This window comes from Leguminivora glycinivorella, chromosome 27 (assembly GCF_023078275.1).
Source record: "Leguminivora glycinivorella isolate SPB_JAAS2020 chromosome 27, LegGlyc_1.1, whole genome shotgun sequence".
NCBI lineage: Eukaryota > Metazoa > Arthropoda > Insecta > Lepidoptera > Tortricidae > Leguminivora > Leguminivora glycinivorella.
In genome coordinates, this window is record NC_062997.1 from 2,048,682 (window position 1) to 2,069,438 (window position 20,757).

Genomic DNA, 20,757 nt, shown 5'->3' on the forward strand with positions numbered 1-20,757 from the left:
TAACAAAACATTTTTTTTTTCGCTTCTTACTTTACTACTTTGTTGGCGTAATTGATATACATATTGGTACCAAATTTCAGCTTTCTAGTACTAAAGGTCACTGAGATTATCCGCGGACGGACGGACAGACAGACATGGCGAAACTATTAAGGAGTGGCGTAGCGTGTGCGCGCTCTCTCTCGGCTTCCGTTGAAGGTAAATGACATTTAAAAGACTATTATTAAACATAATGTTTTATTTAGAAAAATGTTTAAACGATTGTATGCTACCGTTGACCGTTGCTACCTGAACGCTTGGCTATTCTACTCTGTACTTTTAGGTACCGGTAGTTCCGTGCACACTGATTGGTCGCGGTCGCGGTCGATTTAAGCTAGGAACATACTACGCGGACGTCCGTCGTAAATCGACCGCGACCGCGACCGATCAGTGTGCACGGAACAAAACATCAAGCGAGCCAGATTTCGATCGGACGTCCATGCGCTCAAGGCCACGTCCACGTCCGTCGACCGATAGTTTGCACGGCTATGTGTCATTTCATTGTCCAGATTCCCGTCCGCGGTCGATTTACGACGGACGTCCACGTAGTATGTTCCTAGCTTTACGACGGACGTCCGCGTAGTATGTTCCTAGCTTTATAGTACCTCATTAAAATAAAACAGATATAAAACCAGGACATCGACGACAAGTTCCTTGCGACCGATTTGATCAACCGGTCGGGTTGGCCCTTACGGCGCAGCTGTCAATTTCACTTAACTGTCAGTGTCATGTCATTTATGGGTGTGGTTATTTAGTTTTTATATTTGTTTCAATAATATCAGAAAATATCTTGCACATAATAATTGTTTAGCAAGACGTTTTTGTACTAACTTTTGAGAGAGAGATGGAGACGAGTGCCGTGTCTGGCAGCATGTCGCCGGCGCGCGTGAAGCTGGAGCCCGAGACGGACCAGTCTGAAATGGGTACCTAAGCTCATTCAATATTAACAGCGATCTACTCCGATATCACTAATCACGATACTTGTTAGATCTGTCGATACATGTACGAAGTAATATATCGCAATATTCGCAATAGCGTTAACTTTCCTGGCAAACTACCGCGTGCTGCAGGGCGTATATGAAGCGATTCCAGTCGCATGTTACTCTCAATAAATATAAAAAATAAGCCAGCTGATAAATTATTTAAGTGACAATTAAGTATAATTTGTTGGATACTTTACACTTCTGTACTCTGAAAACGAGTATGTGGAATTAAATTTGTTATACTTTTTTTTTTGTGATATTTTTATATTTCAATACCATAGTTCACATTGTGCAGGCAAGTACATAAACATGTGAGCAATGCTGAGGATTGTGGGATCATGTCCTTCTGAAGATTAGGCTCCCCCGTAGCTCCTGTTCCTGGTAAGAAAATGGCCTCATGTTTTAATAGGTGCATTAATTTGAACGCACCACCTAATAGGGGGAGGGGCCGGTGGTCTTGTGCCTTCAACTTTGCCATCCTCATTATTCTCTCCAGGTTATCAAGCGGGCCTCTTAGCCATTACTTTGAACAATCTTGTGTTTATTCATTGAACTGTTAATCTAATTGTTCTACTGAACACACATTGAATTGAATTTTTAATTGAATTGAATGTCTTTAAGGTCTCGAGGTCTCTTTAAAGCAAGAGTAAAAGGTATCTCATAGGTAAGCGTGCTCCACCGTAGACCGCATCATTAATTACCATCAGGTAAGATCGTGGTCAGATGTCTATGTATTCATACTAAGAAAATTTCTTTCTTTCTCATTTCCTCAGGGCTCAGGGTTAACTGAAAGAAATCCCATTTAGGGATAAGCTCGCCTTTTAACATTTACTTAAATCTTTTATATTATTTATTAGATTTACTTGTTTAAAAACCAGCCAAGAGCGTGTCGGGCCACGCTCAGTGTAGGGTTCCATAGTTTTTCGTATTTTTTTCAAAAACTATTGAACCTATCAAGTTCAAAATAATTTTCCTAGAAAGTCTTTATAAAGTTCTACTTTCGTGATTTTTTTTCATATTTTTGAAACATATGGTTCAAAAGTTAGAGGGGGGGGGGCGCACTTTTTTTTCCTTTAGGAGCGATTATTTCCGAAAATATTAATATTATCAAAAAACGATCTTAGTAAACCCTTATTCATTTTTAAATACCTATCCAACAATATATCACACGTTGGGGTTGGAATGAAAAAAAATATCAGCCCCCACTTTACATGTAGGGGGGGTACCCTAATAAAACATTTTTTTCCACTTTTTATTTTTGCACTTTGTTGGCGTAATTGATATACATATTGGTACCAAATTTCAGCTTTCTAGTGCTTACGGTTACTGAGATTATCCGCGGACGGACGGACGGACGGACGGACGGACGGACGGACGGACGGACGGACGGACGGACGGACGGACGGACGGACGGACAGACAGACATGGCGAAACTATAAGGGTTCCTTAGTTGACTACGGAACCCTAAAAATGTAATAAAGTTACATACATAAATATAATCATAACTTGATCCATCATCATCCTCCTTGCGCTGTCCCGGCATTCGCCGCGGCTCGTCATAACTTGGTCCAATTGTAAATATAACCATTTGTTTCAGCCCTTGTGAAGGAAGAAGCTGTATTCCTGGATGAAGAGGAGCGTGTGAAGGAGGAGTGGTCGGACAGCACGGCCGGGTGCGGCGTGAGGGAGGTAGCCATGCTAGCCGACTTGTATGCCAATCACGAGGTGAAGGATGAGCTCGTGCTGGGGCCAGAGCGCCCGCACCGCCCCGTAGTCGCCCCGGCCGCCCTATCTTATCGTGTCGCAGCGTCCGCTCTCGTCTCCCCGGCTGCGGGGTCGGCTGTGCGCCGCTCGTGCTCGGTCAGGCTGGAGCGCCTGCTGGTGGACGCGGCGCGGCGCACCTGCCGGGTCGCGCGCCGCACGTACAAGCTGCGCGCCGCCGAGCCCGCACACACACCCAGTGCCATCGCCACCGTTTATCAGTGTCACCATTGCGGCAAGTGGTTCAGGAACAAGTCGGTTTTAAAGAAACACATATATACTCACTCACCTTTACATAATTCAACCACACAAGATTCTGATTTAAAACGACATCAAACGCTACACGACAACAAAAGACTGTCTCAACAGTTTTACATGACAACACACACAGATTTACAGACTCATTTGAGAACTCACACAGATGATAAACCTTTCTGGTGTAGTCAATGTGATTACAAGTGTAGAACAAAAGCATGTATAAAGTCTCACATGATGACTCACTCTGACCAAAAGCCTTTTAGTTGTAGCCACTGTAACTACAAGTGTAGACTAAAAACTAATTTACAGACTCACCTGATGACTCACACTGACCGAAAGCCTTTTAGTTGTAGCCACTGTAACTACAAGTGTAGACTAAAAACTAATTTACAGACTCACCTGATGACTCACACTGACCAAAAGCCTTTTAGTTGTAGCCACTGTAACTACAAGTGTAGACTAAAAACTAATTTACAGACTCACCTGATGACTCACACAGGCGATAAACCTATCTGGTGTAGTCACTGTGACTACAAGTGTATAAGAAAATCAGAATTACGGAGCCACCTGTTGACTCACGGAGAAGAGAAGCCTTTAAGTTGTAGCCACTGTGAATTTAAGTGTAAAAGAAAAACCAATTTAAAGGCTCACCAGATGACTCACACTGAAGAGAAGCCTTTTAGTTGTAGCCAATGTAACTACAAGTGTAGACGAAACATAGATTTACAGACTCACCTGATGATCCACACTGGTGAAAAGCCTTTTAGTTGTAGTCACTGTGACTTTAAGTGTAGACTCAAAGCCGCATTAAAGTTTCACCTGCTGATTCATACTAACGACAAGCCTTTTAGCTGTAGCCACTGTGACTACAAATGTAGACGAAAAACAGATTTACAGACTCACCTGATGACTCACACTGACGAAAAGCCTTTTAGTTGTAGTCACTGTGACTATAAATGTAGACGAAAAACAGATTTACAGATTCACCTGATGACTCACACTGACGTAAAGCCTTTTAGTTGTAGCCAATGTGACTACAAATGTAGAAGAAAATCAGATTTACGGAGGCACCTGTTGACTCACGGAGAAGAGAAGCCTTTAAGTTGTAGCCACTGTGACTACAAGTGTAGACAAAACATAGAATTACAGACTCACCTGATGACTCATACAGACGAGGAGCCTTTTAGTTGTAGCCAATGTGACTACAAGTGTAAAATCAAACGAAATTTACAGAGACACATGTTGACTCATGGGGAAGAAGTGCCTTTAAGTTGTAGCCACTGTGAGTTTAAGTGTAGAAACAAAGCCAATTTTAAGCGTCACTTGATGATTCACACTAAGGAGAAGCCTTTTAGTTGTAGCCACTGTGACTACAAATGTAGACGAAAAACGGATTTACAATCTCACCTGATGACCCACACTGGTGAAAAGCCTTTTAGTTGTAGTCACTGTGACTTTAAGTGTAGACTCAAAGCCGCATTAAAGTTTCACCTGCTGATTCATACTAACGACAAGCCTTTTAGCTGTAGCCACTGTGACTACAAATGTAGACGAAAAACAGATTTACAGACTCACCTGATGACTCACACTGACGAAAAGCCTTTTAGTTGTAGTCACTGTGACTATAAATGTAGACGAAAAACAGATTTACAGATTCACCTGATGACTCACACTGACGTAAAGCCTTTTAGTTGTAGCCAATGTGACTACAAATGTAGAAGAAAATCAGATTTACGGAGGCACCTGTTGACTCACGGAGAAGAGAAGCCTTTAAGTTGTAGCCACTGTGACTACAAGTGTAGACAAAACATAGAATTACAGACTCACCTGATGACTCATACAGACGAGGAGCCTTTTAGTTGTAGCCAATGTGACTACAAGTGTAAAATCAAACGAAATTTACAGAGACACATGTTGACTCATGGGGAAGAAGTGCCTTTAAGTTGTAGCCACTGTGAGTTTAAGTGTAGAAACAAAGCCAATTTTAAGCGTCACTTGATGATTCACACTAAGGAGAAGCCTTTTAGTTGTAGCCACTGTGACTACAAATGTAGACGAAAAACGGATTTACAATCTCACCTGATGACCCACACTGGTGAAAAGCCTTTTAGTTGTAGTCACTGTGACTTTAAGTGTAGACTCAAAGCCGCATTAAAGTTTCACCTGCTGATTCATACTAACGACAAGCCTTTTAGCTGTAGCCACTGTGACTACAAATGTAGACGAAAAACAGATTTACAGACTCACCTGATGACTCACACTGACGAAAAGCCTTTTAGTTGTAGTCACTGTGACTATAAATGTAGACGAAAAACAGATTTACAGATTCACCTGATGACTCACACTGACGTAAAGCCTTTTAGTTGTAGCCAATGTGACTACAAATGTAGAAGAAAATCAGATTTACGGAGGCACCTGTTGACTCACGGAGAAGTTGCCTTTAAGTTGTAGCCACTGTGACCAGAGGCGGCTTGTGGCTGTAATATGTGGGTGTTCACTCAAACTCTCATTGTGAGCACCAAGATCTTACATGTATGTAGATACCTAGTATGACGGTACTCCTGTGTGGATTTTCGATATGCTGAATCTAAGGCCTTGCATATTTCCTTACGACCGATCATTCAAACGGGTTTCAGTCCATGCACACTCACCACCTCCGTCGTCCGCGCCACTTCCAAATAAAAGAAATGGAAAAACAGTTTGTCACTTTTGTCACACTCACAATAACCACTGGGCTTTTAATTCTAATCGTGTTGCTAAAGTTTTTTCACACACTTTTATAAATGTCACATTGCATCCATCCATACTCACACACTGAAATTATTTTACACTTGCAATTAAAACAATTTAATTATGCGGTTTCAAATTAAGTCTAAATCGTATTCCCGCGGGTGCCTAAAACTTGTTTACTTAAGTAACAAAATAGCGCGCGAAATAAGTACGAGGATGACAGCGGCGCGCATCGCGCCTGCGCTGTGCAACGTGGCGGCAATCAAGGACAAACGCACAGACCTATATCGAGATAGAAGGAAAAAGCTCGGCGGTTGACAAGACCAACCGTGTAACATTTTGCATGAACACTTGACGTCACGAGTATGAGTTGACTCGACAGTTTGAATAGCTAATTTTTACGTCGCTCGTAATCTAAGAACAAATGAAATTATTTTCATTACACGCATTGTTATGACACTTATTTCTTTTTTATATACATATCGCTCGTTTTGAACGCACGCCAAGTCGAGGTTGTCAAATTAAAGCCGCAATGAACAAAAGACTGTCGTTTGCGGCGAGGAAAGAGGTCGTTGAGTCTTCTTTTTGCCACGCGAATGATACTTTTGCCTTCTATTTTGATATAGTTCTGTGGTCGGTGCGGCGCTCCCGATTTACCTAATATTTCATAGATAATCGTCTGTCTCACGCGTGGAGCTGTGTCTAAGCTTCTCTTTCGCTCTTACTGAATTTTCTATTGATGAATGCATTGAATCTTTTTCCATAGGAGCGCAATTGAAAGCGCTCCGTTGAGCGCGGTGCGTATGAAATTGTAGGAAGGGAGTTGGCGGAGTAATAGTCAGTTTAATGAACTTTTAAGAAATATAAGTAATTGTTTAATTGGGCTTAACTTTTTTGCGATACTTTTTTAAAATAGTAGTACATTAATTAGAGGTATCATAACTCATGTAATACTATAATTTACTTGTGATTATTTCTGGGAGTGCACCGCACAAGCGCACTTTAGGGCGAGCCGCTACTGACTGTGACTACAAGTGTAGACAAAACATAGAATTACAGACTCACCTGATGACTCATACAGACGAGGAGCCTTTTAGTTGTAGCCAATGTGACTACAAGTGTAAAATCAAACGAAATTTACAGAGACACATGTTGACTCATGGGGAAGAAGTGCCTTTAAGTTGTAGCCACTGTGAGTTTAAGTGTAGAAACAAAGCCAATTTTAAGCGTCACTTGATGATTCACACTAAGGAGAAGCCTTTTAGTTGTAGCCACTGTGACTACAAATGTAGACGAAAAACGGATTTACAATCTCACCTGATGACCCACACTGACGAAAAGCCTTTTAGCTGTATCAAATGTGACTACCAGTGTAAGAATAAAAGATGTTTACGGAGGCACCTGTTGACTCACACTGACGGGCGGCTTGTAGCCACTGCGGCTACAAGTGTAGAAGAAAAGACCAGTTAGGGACTCACCAGTTAAGACGCCCTTCATGTATATCTACTATGTGTTGTGTAGCTTCCAGTGCAGAAGGACCTGTTGGATCACTCTGGTGAAAAACTTTTCAAGTTTCTATAGACATAATATGAAAATTGTATTCGTTATATTTTACTTTAGTTATTAAGTTTTAGAGCTACTAACCATATTATGGAACCTGTCTTCTGAAATAAATGATTTTTATTTTTATTTTTTATTTATTTACGTTTAGCAAGGTGTTTTTAATTAATTCTTCTTAATATAACCTTACTTAAATAAATGTTGGTACTGTGGCCATAACAGCCTCCGTAAAGAAAAACTGTTCGTGATATTTTTAGCAAGTGTTGACTGATGATTATGGTTGTATTCTTGTTATTAATGTAAAACAAGGAATTATATAAATTATCTACCTATATGTAGCATATGTAAATGTGAAATATGTATGTACATAATTACCCATAGTCTGTATCTTTAGGTATTTGCATGTCAAACAAAATATACCCTAAAAGGACTCCTTGTTACGTCAGTTGCGGGTAAATTATAGTATTTTATGCAACTGGCGTTTAAGTGAGGTCAAAAAAGACGAGTGGCGTGAGTAACAATTTGAGGCGAAGCCGAAAATTGTTAATAAAGACGCCACTAGTATTTTTTGACTCAATTAAACACCGTTGCATACAATACTTTTTCTACGACCATGCACTTACTAATTAATAGTTTTCTAGAATATCTTTCGTGAAATTCGCACTATTTCCTGTATTTTGACGCGTCGGCCTCCCCTCTGTTCCTGCACTCACCCTGTCGCTCGCACTCCCCCGCGCCGCCGCCGCAAGCCCCCGGCGCCCTGCGCACCCACGCTATATCTCTTAAAGGCTTCCTAACAATGCTTTAAGAGCTATATCGTATGCGTGGGTGCGCGGGGCGCCGGGCGGGGGCGGGCATCTTTTATGTAGGGTTTTAACGATCTATGTACGACACTGTAAATGTTGAATAACAACACGGGAGTAGGAAATAGTTATTTGTTAGACAAGGGGGCAAAGTTGTATTTTAACGCCGAGTGTGGAATTGAAAAACGAGCAAGTGAAAGGATTCTATAGTTGAACCACGAGCGAAGCGAGTGGTTCGAGAATAGAATCCTGAACTTGCTCGTTTTTTAACACACGAGAAGTAAAATACATTTGCACCCGAGTGTAACACAAAACTTTTCCCCTCACTATAGCGAGGAAACTGCAACGCAAAAAATGCGTTCATCACCGCTTCCAGTAGTTCCACAGGTGGTAAATCATCTTTATTACTAGATTCACCTCCTTTTATCAATTTTAAAGCAGTTAATTTGACTTATTCAAGGTCAAATTACTTTACCCACTAGTGGATAAAATGCGTTTTTACCCGCTGGTATTAAAGGACAAAACACGTGTTTCCGAGCTAGTGAGTGGAAAAAACATTAAACGCCCAATAAGATGGTTAAAGACAGGTTGCTCAGTGGCAGATCCGCTTGGTTTGTAGGTTTCCATAGTACAGTCGCCATCAGATATATAAGAGCGCCCGAGGTACTCAAAAATATCTGAACACGCCTCTATTGCCTAGGCGTTAGAGGCGTGTTCAGATATTTTTGAGTACCTCGGGCGCTCTTATATATCTGATGGCGACTGTACGTACATACGTCATGTCCATAGGGTTCCGGCGGGTTACCCAGTTTCGCCATGTATGTCCGTCCGTCCGCGGATAATCAAAATGGTACTAATATGTCATATATCAATCTAGCCGACAAAGTGGTCAAATAAAAAGTGAAAAAAAAAATTGTTTATTAGGATATATCTCCATATGTTAAATATGTGTTCATATAATAAAATATGAAAACATAAATAATATGCTTTTATTTCATTACACCAAAAACAAAAGTCAACAACCCACGAATTATGTATATTATATCGATACAATTATAATCATTTGTTTTGTCTCCGCTGTATCTTTTTTCTGTATCTCTTGCTGAGGTGTGCCAATAAAGACAACCGCTAAAGCGGTTATTGCCTATTTTAGTTCCATTAATGTCCGTTGGACTTTATTTGAGGCCGCCACTAGTATAAACGTGTGAAGGTTGTGTAAGTGTGTGTGTGTGGCGGGAAGGGGGCATTTTTAGGGTTCCGTACCAAAAAGGTACAAATGGATCCCATATGGCGCCGTTCTGTCCATCTGTCACACTCACATTACTAAATATCTCGAGAACTACTTATGCTATAGATATGAAATTTGGAATAGTTATGAACATTGTTAACCTCTACAAATTGAATGTATTTATTTTTAATTTATTAATATCAATTATAGGAAATGGCCAAAATGAACTGTAAATTTCAAGTTACTAGGTCAAGTGGGGTATCGTTAGAAAGAGCACCAATTGAACGTAAAACGTAAATAAACTATTTTTTATAATTTTTTTGTTGTGAAAAAAACAGAATTTTGAAGGAAAATGTAAAAAACAATCCCCCCCCCCTTATCTCCGAAGTTCACCAACGAAAAATTATGAAAATTTTAGAAAACATTGGTTTTATGCCAAATATTAGAGGAAAAATATAATTGTGTTTGTATTTTAAACTTTTTTGTTAAATTCACAAAAAACTTTTCAAATTTTTACTTTCACTTTACCCACCCTTGCGGATGTATATCGTACTTCAAATTAATACAAGATGTTACGTGAACCATATATATCTCGCCCAGCGAGCGGTGCTAAAAGTAGCTACTTCCCGACCTTTTTTATACCCTACAGATCTTCTTTATCAATCATGTCAAGTACTAGAGTCTGGCCATCGAGGACATATCCCAATAGAGTGGTAATATGGGGCAGTCCATCTGCGCAACGGATATGTGATTTGTCACTTATGTTAACGCTCGCTCTCACTAAAACAGTACAAAACCAGTATTGGATCCGTGCGTACGTCTCTGCGAATTACGAAATAAATTATTGTTTGTTTTACTATTATTATAATGGCGTGCTGTTCTATTCGGTTTCGTGGAAAAAACAGCAAAACATCTGACTTTAAAACATAAGGAATAACTTTTCATCGGTAAGTTACGATTTTAAATTATAAACTGCTTTATATTAAATTTTGTCCGGAGGTCAAGTTAAACTGGACAACAAAAGTGAAAGGTGATGACGCAGGCTAGACGTATGTCGTTATCTCTTGCTTCCACGTAACGCAATTCACATCACACCATCTCTTTCTAGTCTGCACTAGTGTTGTACATGCTTAACTTATAGCATCAAGTGGTGTATCGATATTTATCTCATTAATGAGTAAGGAATATTATTGTGTGTAAGTACCTACTACATAATGATCACACTCTATTTAAATAAACAAACGAGAAAGTTATCTTGCACTAATGTTTGCATTAATGGTTTATGTCGAATATTTGTACCTATATTATCGATTATGTTAAGCTTGATCGATTATATTAATGTATTAGGTACCTAATTATTAGGTGTAATTAGATATGTTTTTGAGTATATTTAGGTGACACGATTTCATAAAATCTCTATCTGATATATGTATTAATTTAAATATTACGTTCAAGTAATTCGTAAAATAATAAATTGCTATTTAAATCGAAATAAAAAACACAACTTGAGAAACTCGAAGATACATAATTAGGGATTGGAAAATTTCATGATGATAATTATAATCTGATTATTATACCATTTTTACTTCCAAGAAATAGTTTTCCCCTTTTTGTATACCGTGTTTTATACTAATAATAATATATCGATAAACCTTACTTACACACTACCTCATCCCTAGCACCTATTACTTGACCTTGTATCAGCCAATGGGAGCGCAGTGAGAGGGGATATGAGTAGCCGCGAGTTGGCGGAATCGATGTCGAATAAAATAAATAACATTTCTGCTCTATTAGGGTATGTACTCGATGAGTCTGGCTAATGAAAGTTGAGCCCGAAAAAACGTGGCAATTTCAAAAAAATTGAAGCTGGCAACACATTGATAACATGGTTTCTTTTTTATTAATTCTAATTAATTTACAGCACTTACTTTACTATTTTTTATGGTGTTATTCATTATTGTTTATAGATTTCGCTGTTAACTTTTACCGAAATTCGTTAAAGGGACAGTCACACTGACAGATGACAATCAATGATATGACATCCAGAGTTGCTGTTTTAAAAAAATACTGGGTTCAATTTTCATTAGCCAGACTCTAACTGTTCGTCAATTGTTTATTTTAAGCGCAACATTAAAGCAGCATGGCCGAATATCCTTCAACACAGATTATAATAACAAAAGGCGGAAAGATATCGTTTGTATTCAAACCGTACGATGATACAGAAAAGTTACTTATGGTCGTAAAATAATTACCTATTGAATATACAATGAATATATATGTAATGTAATAGTTCGGAACCTACGAAAATAAGTCTTGTGTTTATTTTCGTATAAGTTTTATTTTAGCGAATAATTAAAAATAAATCACTAATTTAGTCCTTCTTCTGCCTGAAACACAGGAACTATCCTAGCTCAGGCATTTGTATAAAACATCTCTTATATGTATAACAATTCTTAGTCTTTAAGAACAATCACTGTACAATTATGTTTTTATTAATAAATTATTTGTATTTGTATCTTCTTTCCAATAAAGTAAAAATTGTTTAAATCGGTTAACATTATAAAGAAATATCGTCGGTCAGGTCGCGAAAATTAGTTAGCCCATTCACCGAGAGATGGCGCTTTACACAATAATGCTCATTAGTACCTATACTTTTGTCTTCTAGTCAAGTCATTAGAGTTATATGAAAAGATGAGATAATTTTAACTAGTAGAGAAAGTTGGTACGTAACCCTCGGTGGGCGAGTCCGACTCGCACTTGGCTGGTTTTTTTAAAATCTTTTTGCATAATATTTTTATATTGCAAGTGTGATGAACAACATTGTATAATTTGCGGAGTATGAATATTAAAAACTCGAGTCTGTAAATAGCTCCGGCAAGCTGTCGCGATTTAACTTACTCTCGTTAGTAATATTCAAGTTCCTCCCCTTGTTGCACAATGTACTATTATTAGATACTTCCAGACGTTTCTAAAAAACCCTTACTCGATGGGCACGACCACCTTTTTAGGGTTCCGTAGTCAACTAGGAACCCTTATAGTTTCGCCATGTCTGTCTGTCCGTCCGTCCGTCCGTCCGTCCGTCCGTCCGTCCGTCCGTCCGTCCGTCCGCGGATAATCTCAGTAACCGTAAGCACTAGAAAGCTGAAATTTGGTACCAATATGTATATCAATCACGCCAACAAAGTGCAAAAAAAAAATGGAAAAAAATGTTTTATTAGGGTACCCCCCCTACATGTAAAGTGGGGGCTGATATTTTTTTCATTTCAACCCCAACGTGTGATATATTGTTGGATAGGTATTTAAAAATGAATAAGGGTTTACTAAGATTGTTTTTTGATAATATTAATATTTTCGGAAATAATCGCTCCTAAAGGAAAAAAAAAGTGCGTCCCCCCCTAACTTTTGAACCATATGTTTAAAAAATATGAAAAAAATCACAAAAGTAGAACTTTATAAATACTTTCTAGGAAAATTGTTTTGAACTTGATAGGTTCAGTAGTTTTTGAGAAAAATACGAAAAACTACGGAACCCTACACTGAGCGTGGCCCGACACGCTCTTGGCCGGTTTTTGCTCTATCATCAGATCAGATTCATGATACCATTATATTGCATTGTCACGTGATTTACATATGCGTGCAAAATTTCAGCTCAATCGGAAACCGGGAAGTTGGTCAAATTTAGCTACTACGTTTTGACCCAAACTAACATACTAACAAGGCAAGTTAAATAAAAGCTTGTAAAAAGTGCTTTTTAAAAAATTTACTTTGGAACCATGAGCTTAAAAAATATGAAAAGGAACATCACAAAACTAGAACTTTAGAATTTCTAGGAAAATCATTTTGAACTCGACAGGTTGAACAGTTTTTGAAAAAAATACGGGAGTCGGGAAACTACGGAACCCTACACTAAGCGTGGCCCGACTGGCCCGACACGCTCTTGGCCGGTGTTTTTATGTAGTAGTCATACCTATTATGGAGACCTTGCAACCAGGTAAAATATTGAAAAGGACGAAACTACGATGTTGCCACTTTTTATTAATATTACGAATGACGGGTGATTTCGAAAGGGGAATATGATGGAAATAATGGTGATTTTGTACGAATCGAAATTAGACGACTTTCGGAATTACCCTAATGCAACTTTTTTTTGAAAAGCTGTAACAAGGTTTATAAGAAACCATTGGGGTTTATAAGAAACCTTTCTTCCCGTGGGTGTCGTAGAAGGCGACTATGGGATTGGGTTAAATTGTGGTGTAGGCAAGAGGCTGGTAACCTGTCACTGCAATACCACAGTTTCGTTTTCTTTTAACCCCTTATTTGCCAAGAGTGGCCCTGAAGCTTTAGTAGTTTCATGTGCTCTGCACCCCTTTATGGGATACAGGCGTGATTGTATGTATGCATTGGGGTGCATCGGGATAATTTCGAAAGTCGTCTAATTTCGAAAGTCACTTAATTATTTCCATCATATCAAGATTCCTCTTTCGAAGTTACCCGGGCATCTCTGTACTTCGAAATTATCCCAATGCACCCTATATCGATATCCTGAAGTATTCTTCCAGTCAAATTCATTCAGTAAAAGGAGAAGTTTCATGAGTAGGCAAGATAAAGATTGAATGGGAATTTTATAGGATTTTCTCGGGAAAAGTTATCATCCAATAAAAACTAGGAATGGTTTAAAAAAAACTTTAATGTGAAGAAATTTCCGACTAATTTAGCTATCTTTCTCTCAGTGGCGGTGGAACTTTCCCTTTTGACTATAATTCTTTGAGCATTTATGGAACCAACTACATTCTTAAAACATTCCTGGATTCCACCAATTTCTATCGCAGCCATATTTCTGGCATCTATGCAACACAATTTCAAAGCACGTTTTCGGTTTTCGAACGATCGCGGTCAGATGTAAAAAAAAAGTTATTACTTGAGTGATTACTGAATGCAACCGCTCAAATAATGTTACGCGCGATAGACGATAAAATAGGAGGCGACAGTTGTCCCTATCGACATTTTTTGTCTCTGTCGTTACTACATGCGTCCAAGACAGAGACAAAAAATGTCGCCGTGCAACTGTCGCCTCCGTGTGCTCAAATAATGCCTTACGTTTTTCGGTTACGGTTTTTCAAAGAATGTTAGGCTCCCCACAGACAGTCTTAAAAATTCATAATCTTAAAAAAAAAATGTATGGAAATTGACAGTTCAACTGACACTGACATCTGTCAGTGTCAGTTTGAACTGTCAATTTGCATACAATTTTTTTTTAAGATTATGAATTTTTAAGACTGTCTGTGGGGAGCCTTACTGTCAGTTCAATCTGACAGATCTGTCAAAGCACGCCACAGGCAGTCTGAAAATTCATAATCTTAAAAAAATTTATATGCAACCTGTCAGTTCAAACTGACAGATCTGGCAAATTGAACTGACAGATCTGTCATTTGAACTGACAGGTTGCATACAAATCTTTTTTAAGATTATGAATTTTTCAGACTGTGGCGCGCCTCAATCTGCTTCAAGGCTAACCAGAGTACGTTCGAAAACCGACTACACTCCAAAACTACGTACATACAGCGAAAAAATAAATAAGAACATACTTTCGCATTAATGTATTTGGATTTAACTTTGGATAACTAAATTCTATATACACAATAATAATATACCGCACAAACATTTTCCCGTTGTTTACCAAACAATACCTTAATTGTAAAAGCATTTACTAACCAATTTTTTTACAAACTAAAACAATAAATATTATTGAAAGGGCGAATGTTCAAAATGTACATATAAATATTACTTACAAGCAAAAAAACAAATCACTATTCATAATTCACAAATTCATAAACCGTTTCAGGAATATTAAAGTCAATTTACACTAAGAAAACTTAAAAAATATTTAACACTGGAAGAGTTCAGAACGCCCCAGTCGGATACTCGTATGGAATTTCACATAATTTACATTCGCATAATTATAGCAAAATGTAACCCAGGGGACTATTAAGGCGTGGATACACTAGGGGTAAAATGTCCTGACACTAGTATCGACGACACAAAGACGACACGCGAGAACGATGCGACTTACATTATAGAAGTCTTATTTGCGACAAATATGGCGCGCCTGACATGTCGAGCAAAATCTGGCAAAGTTGCTCACTTCAATTAATTTGGGATTGACCCGTGTTACAGAACATTTGCCTCCTAGACTATCCCTGGATTTGTAACAAGCATCCAACCTGTATTCATTCTTTACGTGGTCAAAGATGTTGGCGAAAGCATTATGATTTGACTTAAATATTAAGAAAAATGCTATCACTTAAATAACATTTCGTATAAACTTAGGCGATTACTTTACAAGTACAACTTACATCCAAACATGACATGATTGGAGAAGAATTAGCGGCGGAATATACCTAGGACCAAAGCGGAGCTTTAGGGAACATTTCAGAGGGTGAAACAACTTTTTTTGTAATCTCACGGTTACAATTACTACTCACTTTAAAAACTCTGGGTCACCAAAACCTGGCAGTTACTTACCCTTTATATGACGTAGAATAACAAAGCTGGCGGGTCTGATTAACAACAAAAAAAGTTGATCCGCCCCAATACATCAGAAACATCTAAGTCGCTAAAGGACGCATAAAAATTATTACAATTTGAAATTTCAACACTAAAATATAAAAACACCTTACATAATTTTAAGGAAGCGTCATGACATAAGAAAGAGTCATTTTAGTAGCCTATAGATAAGCAAGGATTCATTATATCAATGCCTAAATTGGAATAAAGGGACAAATCAGCATATGATTTGCAAAAATCTCAACCAATCGTTCGTCATTGGCATATCATAGCCACCATGTAAAAAGTGGTATTAAAAACATTTACCATTCCATTTGTACTAAAAGAGAGCAGAAGCCATTGACGACTTCGATTTCTGGAAACTTTATTGTTGTACACCTAGGTACAGAAATGCATGGCCACTTTAGAAATTAATTATGTGTCCATGCAATTTTGTAACTCTCTGGTCGTTTCATAAGTTTCTCAAAGGAATTTGAGAGATTTCATGTCGCAGTACAAGATTGGTGTGTTATTTATCTGTCAATCTTGAATGGTGCGAAATACATGAAAATATTAACCTAGGCTGTCGGATAACTAGTGTATATAATTAAAATCGGCACGGCTCTGGAATAGCTTAAAAACTAAAGCATACAATACAGTCCTTAAGTTATCAAATTTACCAAACATCTGAAGAGAACAAAACTAATTCTCTCGCGGCAAAATCAAGTAATCATGTGTTGTTTCAATAATAAGTTCATAGTTTTTGCCACGAAAAATATTTTTGTTTTCATTTTTTACTACCATTTCTCTCAAAAAACTGGCACTTATATGTAGGTAACTCACCATGTTTTTGTAACTTTGATAACTTTAACTACAAAACTTTTTATTTTCAAGAGCATTCATTATTCCTGTGCGTGTCTTTTGAACACACTTACGAAACTAATCGACGTAGTTTCAAGTAGGGTTTTCGAGACGTGAAATAAGTTTTAAATGTGTAAATTAATTACAATAGTATTTCCGCCTAAATTAATAGCGTAAGGGAATAAGCACAAAGGTAAATAGATTGACGGACTTGATCTTCAAGCCAAAGTTAAGTGAGCAGGCGAAATGATATGAAGCTATAGCTTGACAAAAAAAAAGAGTACAAAAGGAACTATTTTTTTTTATTATAACAACACTGACTGTTTTCATACTGAAGTGTCAAAATAGTTGCTACATGTAAAGCGGTTTAGATAGACGGTGGCGCCCCTATTATTCTCTACTTTTTTTGCTATGTTGTAACATCATTTTGATAGCGATCTATCTTTTAACTTTGTGAAAATAAGTAAAGATAACCTAAACCGAGGTACTAGTAGGCCTCACGGGACGTTTGGAAGCGGACAATTAGATTTTTTAAAATGTTATTAAAAAAATGTGAGAAATAACATTAGCGTGATCTTTTTAAGCGGCTAGTATTACGTTTTTTTTTAATGTAATGTAGCTTTGAATATATAAAATAGAAAACTGACCACAAAGTTACACCGACATGTTCAATGAGATATTAAAAAATAATTTAAGCGGGTTACTCACGTATTAAGTTGATATAACGCTCGACATGATTCGATCCATTTCCGAGGATCTTTTTCAAGAGTAGCGACCCCGCCGGACTCAGTAGAATCAAGATATGTCGAGCGTTATATCGACTTAATACGTGAGTAACCCGCTTATAATATTTTTAAATATGTCAAAGTCTCACGGGAGTTTTATAGTTAGAATGTTAAATGAGTTTCCTGAAGTTTATTCATGCCATACTCGTAAGTATTTATTGAATGCCATAAATTTTCTAGTTATTTCGGCTCAGTTTCATTCCCGACGCTAATGTTATAATTATATTTAGGTAACATTGAAAACTCAGTTATTAAATCATTTTAAACAAAGTTTCACTTTTCAACATTCAATTTTCAAATCTCAGTTAATGTTATTTTTAATTATCAACGTCGTTTGACTAGTATTTTGGGCTATTACAAGAAGGTTCCAACTCATTGCTTTTAAACAATATTTTTTTACCTATTTATATCCTATCAATGTTTGAATATATTATTTTAATACGAATTTATATTATTTACTTTTATGTCTGCATTATATGGATTAAAATTAGATACAGGTTGTTTAGATACAAATAAATCTAAAATTAAAACTTTAGTTGTCGCCTCTTTTTCTATAAAAAAAAAATTCGGATCGTTTCATTAAAAAATACCAGTGTTCAGCACGGGAAGCATGGTCGCGCGATAGACGATAAAATATCAGGCCGTCCCTATCGCACTTACAAATAGTGCGATAGGGACGGCCTGCTATTTTATCGTCTATCGCGCGACCATGCTTCCCGTGCAGGCTCGTGTGATTTGTCACATTCAATTTATGAACATCACGAGACAACACATATTGTCATTCTATAAATCCAATCAACAAAAAACTGAATAAATAAGCGATACTAATGTCTTGATTGTTACATAAACTTTACACGTTTTGTTCATAGACGAACATGATCCGTTTTTAACGCTCAAACAATAATATTTATATTGTGCAATATTAGCATATAATATACGATTATACTTGAGATCAATACGGATAAGTGTGTCATAAGGAAAAGTGTGTCTGGCCTTCACATTTGACCTTTTAACTCATTGACCCATGTGTTTTTGCGGGTTCATACTTTTGCTACTTGCTACAATAAGTCGTAAACGTAAGAAATCTCAATAAACACTGATTATTGGTTTAAATAGCCCAAATGTGAAGACCAGACACACTTTTCCTTATGACACACTTACCCGACTTGATCCTTATGTAGGTATCTTTATTATAACCAAGGATGCAAGATTCACATGATGAATGATTTTTTTTTATATTTACTTGTCAGTTTGTTTCGAATGCTAGGCGACAATACAGTATATATTCTGTCAAACAAGTCTGTCAGTAAATAAGAACTAAGAAAACTATAGGTATCCTTTTCTCTAGCACCCTAAAGAAAAGGATGCATATAGTTTTCTTTGTTCTTATTTACTGACAGACTTGGTTGACAGAGTATAGTTTGTCCGAAAAACTCTTATACAGTCGCCATGAGCATAGAGGAATAAGTACCTAAGGGAAGAGTTGTAACTTCATAACATCAGTAAACGCGAGTTATTTGTATAGGCACAGTGTGTTATAGTGACATCTAGCGACAATCACGCGAAAACTAGCTTGAATTATCAGTACTGCTACTTGTCAATAGATGTCGCGACGAACGAAGAGTCTAATACTCACCAATTTTTAGCGAATATTAAATCAGTATTCTGTTTTCAATTCCTTCTGCTTGTAATATAAGTTGTAAACTGTTCTAATATTAAAATTTTGGCAGACGGGACACTGTTGCCACCTAGTATCGACTAGTGGTACTGATAATTCACGCTATTTGACGCGTGATTGACGAGTGATTGTAGCTAGATGTCACTATAACTATGGTTATACAAATAACTCGTGTTTACTGATGTAATGAAGGTACAACTCTTCCCTTACTTTTTCTTCTATGCCATGAGATATATTGGAGCGGTCAAGGCATTCACAAACATCTGACACGCCTCTATTGTGTAGGTTTTCAGAAATTTTTGAATGCCCGGCCGCTCCGATGTAATGTACCACGTTATTATATTGCTGTGCATAGTATATAGCCCACTATCTATCTGCCAAGTTTGTCTAATTTAAATCCATGAACTAAAATTAAATAAGTAACACAGGGGACAAAACCCCATATATGAATTACTAGTTACTTGGGCCATTTTTTTCAAAGTTGTCCACCCCGCTTTTTTTGTAACATGGGTATTTTTACGCAATTCATACTCAGAATCGCCAGGTCTTTCGATCCTGATAGGAGAAAAGACATTTCTCAAGATTTCCATATATTTTTCAAACATTCTATTCCGTTACCGCCATACAAAATGTATGAAAAAATGGTAACGGAATGGGGAAAAAAAACGGGACACTTTTTTTCTCCTATTTGGATTGAAAGGGCTCGCGATTCTGAGTGGAAACCACATAAAAATTACCAAATCCAAAAAAAAGTGGGAAGGACAACTTTGAAAAAAATGGCCCCCATTGCTGGATTTCTGTGAAATAATATGCTAATATTAATCAATATATTAGTAATAACCATTTCTTACACAACTTCTCAAACTTTACTCGTTACTCAAACTATTACTTACTGACAAAGCTAGTTTCACTATCACCCGGTAGGTGGCGTTAAATTAACTATATAAATTATCGAGGTATTTACCGTATTTATATCAATTATGTCCAGTAAATACATCATGTAACTCGCTAACTATCTCGCTTAAACTTTTACGGTGACATTTTGCGACCTGTCGTTTAGTTAACATTTTGTGCCCAGGCATATACAGTCGCCATCAGATATATAAGAGCGCCCGAGGTACTCAAAAATATCTGAACACGCCTCTATTGCCTAGGCGTTAGAAGCGTGTTCAGATATTTTTGAGTACCTCGGGCGCTCTTATATATCTGATAGCGACTGTACAAGTGACAAGTGAGGTGCCATGTTTGTACCTTTGGGATCGTTTAGTACTTGTTCAAAAATATAGATGTCGCTAGTGAAACAACGATCATTATACGTAACGTAACACAGTGGACATTTTTCAAACTATCTTGTAAAATGTATGTAAAATTACCATTTTATTCTTTAAATAAGTTATAACATTCGTTTATTGATTTGTTTAACCTCTTTGTAGACTTAATTATAAGTCTTATTTTGTTAAGAACGATTATTTCTATTCTTGCAAAACACGCATCTTAGGTGGCTATACACAATATCAGTAGCGACATCTTT

At 37.4% G+C, this 20,757-nt stretch overlaps 1 protein-coding gene across 1 annotated transcript; it reads left to right on the forward strand.

The window, feature by feature from the left end:
• Positions 1–778: 778 nt before the first annotated feature.
• On the forward strand, positions 779–7,904 carry LOC125240329 (oocyte zinc finger protein XlCOF6-like). Its single transcript, XM_048148215.1, has 3 exons — positions 779–959; positions 2,617–4,214; positions 6,855–7,904. The coding sequence occupies exons 1-3, from the start codon at positions 881–883 to the stop codon at positions 7,236–7,238; spliced, it is 2,061 nt and encodes a 686-aa protein (XP_048004172.1). The 5' UTR covers positions 779–880; the 3' UTR covers positions 7,239–7,904.
• The last annotated feature ends 12,853 nt before the right edge of the window (positions 7,905–20,757 follow it).